Source organism: Macadamia integrifolia, chromosome 10, assembly GCF_013358625.1.
Source record: "Macadamia integrifolia cultivar HAES 741 chromosome 10, SCU_Mint_v3, whole genome shotgun sequence".
Lineage (NCBI taxonomy): Eukaryota > Viridiplantae > Streptophyta > Magnoliopsida > Proteales > Proteaceae > Macadamia > Macadamia integrifolia.
Window position 1 is genome coordinate 32,624,544 of NC_056566.1, and position 10,648 is coordinate 32,635,191.

At 40.8% G+C, this 10,648-nt stretch overlaps 1 protein-coding gene across 3 annotated transcripts in view; it reads right to left on the reverse strand.

The window, feature by feature from the left end:
• LOC122090931 overlaps positions 1 to 10,648 on the reverse strand; it is a 158,447-nt gene that overhangs the window by 81,245 nt on the left and 66,554 nt on the right. For all 3 annotated transcript variants that reach the window (XM_042660708.1, XM_042660709.1, XM_042660707.1), the window contains exons 28-30: positions 6,444 to 6,575; positions 6,218 to 6,331; positions 5,866 to 6,050 (exon numbers count right to left, since the gene is read on the reverse strand). In XM_042660708.1, coding sequence (XP_042516642.1) covers positions 5,866 to 6,050; positions 6,218 to 6,331; positions 6,444 to 6,575 — 431 coding nt within the window. The remainder of the gene's footprint in view (positions 1 to 5,865; positions 6,051 to 6,217; positions 6,332 to 6,443; positions 6,576 to 10,648) is intronic.

Below are 10,648 nucleotides of genomic sequence, written 5' to 3' on the forward strand. Positions count from 1 at the left end.
TTTTGGTGGGGAAATAAAAAGGAAAATTTTAATGGCAAAGTGAAATTTTTTTCACATGTAAAATATATTTCCCTTGCAATCAAACATCTAAATTTAGATTTTCTGGGAAAAAAATTCCACTTTACATGAAAAATTTGCATTCCCCTTGCAACCAAACAAAGCCTATGGGGTTTTTTTTTTTTTTTAAACACATTTTAAAATTACTTGATGAAGATTCCAAATATAGATTTTTTTATTGGTAGGTGTATGGTTTTGTTAACACTTGAGATGTATGGGATCAGCTTTACTCCACCAAAAATAACCAAAACAAACAAAACAAAAACACGATTCACAAACAGGGTTTGGATTTTGTCAAGGGTTTTAAGAAAGGGCTTTGAGAAGGAATCAAGGAACAAGGAAGAACCACTGATCCAGGTGACCATTTTGCTTCGGCAGCGCTTCATTCTTCTTTGACAGGAGTAGAAATATAGTGGATGACCTTAAGGCTTAGGCACTCATTTTGGCATCATAGAGGTAAGTATATTAAATACTTGTATTTTTTATGTCTTCTTTTCTTTATATTAATAATTTTGTTTCATAATTATGTATTTATATTATATGTTAATATGTTATGATGATTGATGATTGAATATTGATGATTCATGATTCATGATTGATGAAGATGAACTTAGTTTATTCACTTTATTGATTTGTTTTCTTGATGAATATCTTACATTGGTATAAATATGAACCTTCAATATTTATTTAACATATGAGTAATAGGATTCAACTAGGATTTGAGCCAAATAGATTCGTTTTATAAAAAAATTACACATGAACGCTTTAGTCAATAAGGCGACGCTTTATGCCCGCCTTATCGCTAAAGCGCTGTGAAAGACCCTCAAACGCCTCCGTCGCCTTACCGCCTTAAAAACTATGATTGATTGTCTACTCAATATTATTTTTTTTGAAAACATTTATGCTCGTGTGTGTCCTAAACAACTATTTTATCATTTGAAGATAGTATATTCAACAACCTGATGCTGTTTGTATATTCAACAACCTGATGTTGTTTTGTCCCCAGCAACATGATGCTACCTATTTTTCTAGTGGAATTTTATATGATACGTCTATTTGGGGAGATCTCTGTTTGAGGCTTGTGAGTACTTTTGTAGTAGCTATTAGGAGCTATAGTTTCTATTGGAGCGCCTTCTTTGGGAAGGTCTCTTGATGTAGCTATTGGATGCTATACTTCTATTTTGAGATTATATTGGAGTGCCTTCTTTGGGAAGGGCTTCCATTGTTGTTGGAGTGACTTCTTTGAAAGGGCTTTCGTTGGTTTTGGACTGACTTATTCGGAAGGGCTTTCGATACTTTTGGAGCTGCTAATGGCTTTATAATGGTTGATTCGAATTCTTTTTGTGCTCGTTGGAGTTCTTGTTGCTCCAAACTGGAGCTTTCTGTTGCTATGTGTATACTCCAGCTTGAGGGGAAGTGTTAAGAGTATATTAGAGCATGCATCGGTTGGAGGGCCATAGGTGACCATAGACCTACATACCATGGGATTATATTTGGCACAAGCAGTTAGCTTCCTATTGGGTTTAGGGTAGTTGTTAGCTATATTAGTTTCCTTTTTAATTAGGGTTATGAGTTTGTAATAGCTAGTCTATATATTGAGTAAAGGGGGTAGTCCCAACCATACGATTGTGACTCCCAAGTTACACCAATCTCTTTGTCTCCCTCTTATTCCTCTTTGATTCTAGTTCTCAAATATTTACAGGTTCTTAAAAAATCCCACTCCCCTTCTCAAAATCGACAATCAAAAGGCGTTTGATTGCATCAAATGGATTTCATCTCCAAAGTCCATGTTATGTCCTTACCCCCGGTTTTTGTCAATGGGATTCATTCTTGTATCTCCTCCTCTAAATTCTTTGTTCTTGTGTATGGATCCCCAACTGGGCATTTCGCCTCCTCTGTGGGGATTCGCTAGGGATGTCCTCTATCCCCTTTCCTCTTCTGTCTTTCCCCAGAAATCCTATCTAGATCCATCCAATCCCACAACAATAGTCACATTATCTCTCACATTCCTAAGTTTAAAGACGTTAAGCTTACCCACCTCGCTTTTGCAGATGATCAGGTCTCCATTGAAACCATCCTGTCTTCCCTCCACCTCTTTGAATCTCTCTGTTCTCCACACAAATCTCCTCAAATCCCGTCTCTTCCTTGTCGAGGTATCTGATTCTTCCAAAGCTCATTTGCTTGAGCTTACGGGATTTCAGCTCGGCTCTCTCCCCTTCAAATATCTTGGCATTCCCCGAATCTCCTTTAAGCTGATAGACCATCATTGTTCCCCCATGCTGAGCCAAATTCGCAAAAAGCTCCAGCTTTCAAAAGGTAAGCTCCTCTCCTATACAAGTCCTTAGAACTCATCTGATCAGTCCTCTAATCTTCTTTTATCTACTGGTAATGGGTCTTCTAGCTTCCCAAATCCACCATTAAAGCCATCGAATCCCTTTTCTGCTCCTTCTTGTGGAAAGGTATTGATTTTGTCAAATTCTTGAACTCTCTTCGTTGGTCCGTCATTTGCCTTCCCAAGTCTAAAGGTATCCTGGGATTAAGAAGGCTAAGAGATGCCAAATCCGTTAGCATTCTCAAACGAATCTAGAAATAGGTCTCTAAGCACCACAATATTTAGGTCTCTTGGGATTATTCTTCCATGTTCCGCAGAGATTCATTGTGGACCACCTCTATTAACCTAAACTGCTTTTGGGTTTGGTGCAAAATCCTTCATGCTAGGCCTATGGCCTTAGAAGACATCTGCTCGTGTATTGGGAATGGAGCATCCACCTCCCTCTGGCTTGACAACTAGCAACCTGATGGCGTCCTCCTCCAAATAGGATCTAGATCGGTCTACTCTAGACTGCGGCATAGTTAGCGGAACAGTGAAAAAACAGAAACGATTGGTATGGGTTTTAAACAGTGAACTTTCGAATGATACAGTCAAATAAACGGTAATAAAAACAGAGAATGGTAAAAAATAGAAAACAAACAGTACGAGTTTTAAACGTGTAGACTTCAAGCAAACAAAACCGAAAAACAATAGCATACCCATACAAATTAAAGAATAATTACACGAATACCTGCATCTAATGTTCAAAACAACTATAATATCCAACATTAATGCATATATATCCCATATTTCATTATAAATTCTAATACATATCATTGAATATCATCCAACACCAATTCTAAATTCATACACCACACATGTCCAAATTCTTATTGAGCAATGTGGCTTGGCTATGATGTTGTTCATTGTTGTCAACATAGTCATCACACTCTCAGAGTAATGCATGTTCAATTGGATTTGGGAGTCATTACTTTAGAAATATTTTTCAGCAAATGCATCAGTTTGTAGCTCAATTTCAGGGTCTGTGTTGAATTTGGGTTGAAGGCGTTATCATGAAAAATATAGGCCACTGAGCTAGCTTCAAGTTGGTGAAAGAATCAGGTCGATCGGAGTTCGAGATAGAGAGATATAATTAATTAAGTAAACATTATATTCAATAAGTCAAGTCTTAAAAAATGCCAAAAAAAAAAAGAATGTGTTTTCAATATGTTTAGAAAGGGAATGCTTGTCATTTGCCTTTTTTTTCCTGTATCTTTGGGAATCATATGGCAAAACGTGCTTTAAATGGTAAAAAATGGAAACGAGTATAAAACGGACGCGTTTTGGCTAGCACCCCTGTCTCCTCAATCATCTCCAATGGCTCTTGGTCCCCTCTCTTGATTTTCCATCCCTCCCCTCCCTCCCTCCCCCTCCCCCTCCCCCCTTTCCTTCTTTTGATAGAGCTGATAGAGATAATAAACTTATCTGGTCCGCTTCCTCCTCTGGCCAATTCACCTCCTCTTATGCTTGGCATCGTGTTCTATCCTCTGGCCCCTCTATCCCTTGGCAAAAGGTAGTTTGGTTCAAATCCCATATTCCCCATCATAGCTTCATTGTTCAGAGATTTCTCTCCAACTGTCTCCCTACCTAATCCTTTCTCATTCATCGCCACATCCCTGTCCTCCAGCCTTTACTAGAATGGTTCTGAAGATAGTAGCCATCTATTCTTTGAATTTCCTTTCTCCTACTCCATCTAGAAGAGTGTCATTGCCAAATGATGGCCGCCTACTAGGAGAAGACCCCTCCCCCTTTAGAGAGAATGGATATGGATTGACATGAATCCCGCCAATAGCTCTATCTGTGACAATGCTAGAAAGCTCACCTTTGGTCTGCCATCAACCATATTTGGATGGAGCGTAATCTCCATAGATGGACTTCAAACTCTAAATCTTTTGATAAGATTTGGAATGCCATCTACTTTGACGTCTCCTCTGAACATGGTAGGATCCCCCATTGTTCGGTCATTGACACCCCAAAGAACAGGCTTATTGTTATCTCTTGGGGTTTACCTTTGTCTATTTTGATTCACCCACCTTGCCCCTTAGGGTTGTTTCCCTCCTGCTCTCTAAAAGCAGTCCCCTGCCCTTGGGGCTCTGTATATTCCCCCCCCCCCTCTCCTCCTTTTTCCTCTGTAATAGCATTATTTATCCACCCAAAAAAATAAGATATGCATTGTGTTGAATCCTTCTTAAGGTATCAAAAAGCCCAAGAAGGACTAGTCTCCATTTGAAGTTTATCTGTTAAAGGGACAGATCCTAAGACCAGTCTTCTCTGATCGGCTCCTACTAAAGACGGCATCTCAAAAGTAACTTACCTGCTTACAGTATCTTCAAGTAACCCACCAGCTTTCAAAAGGGCTCTGTTTCCAATATGTCATTTTGTGCTGTTAGGGGCAGCTTAATGCCATAATCTTTTTATCACTTATTCTCTCAGTGCCCTTTTTGTTTCGACGTTTGGGGATCCTTACCAGTTGAGATACACCTTTCATTAACACATCAGCTAACTGATTCCCAGAGATGACAAACGGAATACAAATGGAACCTTGTTCCAGCTTCTCCTTTGATGAAATGAAACAAAATCTTCACTTGGTTGATCAGATAAGAAGTCTCCCACGCAAGCTGGAATTAGCAGCCAAGAAGAAGCTGCTCAATAGGATGAAGTGTGACCCAGATTTTGGGCCAGCACTGGACCACTTGCTCACCCCTCCCCCCCTCTCCCCCTTTGCAAGCTCCATCTACATCACATATGGTGCAAATTGAAGGTGTTTGGAAGACTAAGCTACAGCTGAAAAAAGAATTAACCTGGCTTGAAGTGATCAGATGATATCAAAGCTTATGAGATGACTACTAATGGAGAAATCAAATAAATGTAACCAACCTTATATAGTTGGCATAACGCTCGTTTGAATTGACTTCTAGAAAAAAAAATTCTTTTTAGGGAAATTGGAATTTCTGAAGGAAATCCAAATCAGTGTAAAAGCTTCAACAGATCACGTGTAATAGGCTAGATAAGATCCATAACCTCAATAACGTATTCTTTTGTATTATTTAAAATTTCCTAAAATTTAAAACAAAAGATGTCTATCCTGACAACTTCAGTAATAATTTACAGTCAAAACAAAGATTTTAAACAATATGACAGTAAGCGAAGAGTGGGTGCGCCTGTGGCGCAATGGTTAAGTTGCACTATTGCAACAAGTTGGTCACAGGTTCAAACCTCGGAAACAGCCTCTCCTACGAAGCAGGGAGTAGGGCTGCATAGTGCGTACACAATGCCCCTCCCAGACCTCGCTGTAGTGAGAGACATGTGCACTGGGTATGACCTTTTTTTTTTTTTTTTTTTTTTTTTTTTTTGGGGGGGGGTGGGTTTGGGGGCAGTAAGAGAAGATGAATTAGATTAGTTTCAAAGAATAAGGGCTAATATGCAAAAATACGAACTCTTTGCTCTTTGAATCCCTCGGTATGATAATTATTGGGGTATCCAGTGAAATATCCAGCTTTAGTGCAGAGGATCCATCGATCTCATATTTCTGAATCAGCCACTCAAAGTCCCCAACTTTATCAACAAGCTTAATTGCTTCTTCAGAATGTGGAGTGGCAAGTTCCATGAAGTATGAAGTTATCTGCAGAAGAAGTAACAATTTTTTGGATAAGTGATCAGTAATCACTTTATGACAACCTACATGTATTGCTCTATAAAACAAAAGTTGTAATCATTCAGAAATTTTAACTTAAGGGAGGACGAAAAGCATTAAACCGATCCTTTGACAATGTTCTGATCAAGGCTTACCTCCTGAACAAACTTATAAAGGAAAACAATGCGTACTGCGGAAAGGCGGCAATGCAAGCTATAATCATATCCTTCATGATCATCATCTTCAGCGCTATAAGAATTAAATGTAAACTATAAAAAAAAAAAAAAAAAGATTCAGCTTAGTGTATTGGAGGAAGAATGAACAAAAGAAAAATAACATGCAACAGATTAGCTCATCTCCAACCTGATAAAACTAAAATACCTTGATGAGGGATTCGACTCCTTGATTACGTATATCACAAAGCCAACCCCATCGATGATCTGCTCCGAGGGACATATCACAGAGCCTGAAATTTCCTAGTGTGCCCTCTATAGAAAAAGAACTCGGATGAACCTTATCAAAAGAGTATTTTTGTCAGATAAAAATGAACAACAATAAAATTGAAGGCTTCAAGATTAACTTGATACTACAGCCAGAGCATTTATCATCACAGTATATGATACAAAGAATATTTTTAATTCCATAACAATGGAGGAGATTTATATAAGGACAGCCAAAAAGAAAGTTCATATTTCATTCTGTTGTAAATCAATTTCAATCCTAATCATCATATAACAGTGTGTGGAATTCAGTTTCCCAGAGATTATGAGCATGAAATAACACAAAAACAGAATATGCACAACATATTAAAAACAAAGAAATTAAATATGCCACAAATGTAAAATAAAAACTAATCCATAATTAAGAGAATTCCCCCTCTAAGCATGCCGCCGCCCGCTCGCTTATCAAAGACCTTCGTCCTGGTTTTTGTTGTTTGTTGGAAACCCACATTAAAGAGAATTCTTTCTCTCGTATTGCCTCCATTGTTGCCCCTGGCCGGTCGTTCTTCACCATCCAAATGGGAGAATTTGCATCCTCTGGGATCCTAAAATCCTCTCAGTTTCCCTCATCTTCTCCTCCTCTCAGATCCTCCATGTGTCCATTTCTGATTCTACCCACAGCTTTTCCCTTTTCTTCTCTGTTGTCTATGCCTCAAACAGCCTGATTGACCGAGATTCCCTCTGGAACGACCTCCGTGCTATTGCTGGTCAATTGTGATCTCGGCCTTGGGAGATTTGTGGAGATTTCAATGTTGTTCGCTACTCCCATAAAAAACAAGGAGGTGGGCATCTAAACATGGCAAACATTAGCTCCTTCAATGATTGCATTGCGGACATAGCAGTGGATGATTTTCGCAGGTCGGATATCAAGTTCTCTTGGAACAATAAAAGAACGGGGTCTGCCCGTATTGCTTGCAAGCTTCACAGGGTAAATGAGGCCTGGCTATCTGTTTTTCCTTCTTCCCATGCATCTTTTGAGCCTCCTTCCATCTCAGACCACAGTCCCATATTCCTATCCATTCATCCCTACAACTCCTTTGGGCCTAAACCTTTCAAATTTTTCGACATGTGGGCCTCTCACCCTGATTTCTCTAAGGTTGTTGAGGAGGCCTGGCTTAAGCCTATCCAAGCTTTCTCTACCTCTCGCATTGCCTTTGCCAGGAAGCTCAGAAATAACAAAGAAGCCCTAAAGCTTTGGAATACTAACACTTTTGGTAACATCTCCTCTCTTGCCACTGATTGCAGGAACCGGTTAACCTCCATCCAGATTCGTCTTCAGTCTGATCATCTAGACTCTTCTCTTGCTGAGGAGGAAAAGTCTGAATCTGCAAACCTCTCAGCCCTTTTGGCCCAGGAAGAAAGTTTTTTAAGGCAAAAGGCCAGAATCAATTGGCTGGAATTAGGGGACTCCAATTCTTCTTATTTCCACCATTCCTTAAAGGCCAGAAATAATTTTAACTCCATCACCATACTCTCTAATCCTGATGGCTCCCAAGCCACTAGAGTGGATGAGATAAAAGAGGCTGCTACAAACCAATTCAAGATCTTGTTCAATCCGAAAGCTTCCCCAGCTTTGCCCATTCCCGAGGGGCCCATAAACAAAATTGTCCCGGACAATGTCGCTCCTCTGCTCTAGGCCATTCCCTCAGATGATGAGATCACTACAGCCATCCTTTCCCACAAAGCTAGCAAGCTCCAGTACCAGACGGATTCAGTATGGGCTTCTTCTCCTTTGCTTGGGATATTATTAAGTGGACCTTATCAAAGCTGTTAAGAATTTCCTTCTTCAACCCCAGTCAGATCAAGGTTATCAGTCACACCTTCCTCTATCTTATACCAAATAAGAAGGGTGCTGACACAATGAATGACTTCAGGCCTATTTCTCTCTGCAATCTCCTATACAAGTTCATTGCAAAGATTCTTGCTGATCGGATTAAGTCTACCATTGACCCCCTGGTTAGTGACAACCAGTCTGCCTTCATCCTGGGAAGATCCATTGGAGACAACATCCTTCTATACCATGAGATTGTTAGAGGCTTTGATAGAAAATCTCATCCCTCTGCAGCCCTCATGAAAATTGATATTCACAAGGCTTTTGATTCCTTGAGATGGGATTACATTATCTCGGTTCTCAACATAATGGGCTTCCCTCCGGTCTTCTCCAACTGGATCTTTCACTGCATTGCCTCCCCCAAGTTCTCTGTGTTGGTCAATGGCAGCTCGGCAAGATACTTCTCATCTGCAGGGATTCGTCAGGGGTGCCTCTATCCCCCTACTTATTTTGTCTTGCTATGGAGGTCCTTTCCCGTAGCCTTCAATCTGCTTCAAATTAGGGTTCCATCATCCCCATCTCTAAATGCAAGGCCATCAAGCTCACTCACCTTGCTTTTGCCGATGACCTGATGATCTTTTCTCGAGCGGATGCCTCTTCCCTTAGCACTATTATGCACTGCCTGAGCCAATTTGCTTTGATGTCTGGTCTTCGCATCAATTCGGGAAAGTCTTTAATTTTCTTAACAGGGATATCGGATGCTTCCAAGGTCTCTCTCCTCCAAATTACAGGTTTTGCTCTGGGATCTATCCCGGTTACGTATTTGGGTATCCCTCTCATTCCTGCTAGACTCTCGAGTCATCACTGTTCCCCTATGCTGGACATTATTAGAAAGCATCCCCAACTGTGGAAAGGAAAGCTCCTATCCTTTGCAGGCCGTCTCGTGCTCATCAAATCCGTCCTTCAAGCATTTACATCTATTGGTCTGGTATCTATGGTTTGCCCAAGACGATTATTGCAAAGTTAGAATGCTTATTTGCTTCCTTCCTTTGGAAAGGTTGTGAGTCCTCTCGTTTCCTCTGCCCTCTTAGTTGGGTAGCCACTTGCCTTCCCAAGAATGAAGGGGGTCTTGGTTTGAGGCGCATTAAGGATGTAAACATGGTTGACACCCTCAAGCTTATATGAAAGATTGTCAGTAAAAAGAAAAGCATCTGGGTGGATTGGGTGTACTCCCACCTCCTCAGGCAGGAAACTTTTTGGTCGGTCCACTCTCCTTCTGATGTCTCTTAGGTTTGGCATAAGCTAATCTCCTTGAGATCCTTAGCTTCCAGAGTCATTTTATCCCACATAGGGGACCGTGCTTCCACCTTCCTATGGCTGGATTCTTGGCATCCCAAAGGGCTTCTCTCTCAGATTCTCAGTGCCAGAAATATCTACAACTCTGGGTTGTCTAGGCATGCTAAGGTTGCTGATATCATCTCTTCAGGTTCCTGGAGTCCCCCTACCCCTGCCTCCATTCAGATTGCTGAAATCTGGTCCTCTCTGCCTTCCATCCCTTCCCAGGGACTCAGAAGGATCGATACTATCATTTAGTCCCATGCTTCGAGTGGCATTTTCAGTGTCAAGTCCGCATGGGACTTCTCCAGATCTCGGGGGTCCCCTTCCCCTTGGCACAAGCTCATCTAGTCCAAGCACCATATTCCTCGCCAAAGCTTCACCGCCTGGAGAGTTTTTATGAACTGCCTTCCCACGCAAGCATTCCTTACCCAAAGATGTATCCAGGTCTCTCCTTTATGCCATCTTTGTCGAGCTACGCCGGAAGACACAAATCATCTATTCTTTACCTGCCCCGTCTCCTATTCCATCTGGAAGTTTATCCCCTCCAAATGCTGGCTGGTTCATAGGACAATTCTCCCTTTCCGAAGGGAGTGGGTTTAGATGGATATGACCTTCCAAGGGAAGACTATTTGTGATTATGTGGGAAAACTAGCCTGCTGCACTACGTTAAATCAAATCTGGATGGAGCAGAACCACAGGAAATGGAACTCCAATTCTCGGCCTCTTGGTAATATTTAGAAGTCCATCTTCTTTGACGTCAGAGCAAAGATATCAAAAATCTCTCTCACTTGTCCTCCTAAAAATTGTCATATTATTGATTCCTGGGAGCTTCCAAGCTCTGTAATCAGGAATCTTGTATCCCCTTAAGGGTTTTTTTTCTTTTTCTTTTCTTCCCCCCCCCCTCTCTTTGGGGTTGTATTTCTTCTTCTCTTCGGTAATGAATTATTTGTTCACCCAAAAAAAAAAAAAATGAATTC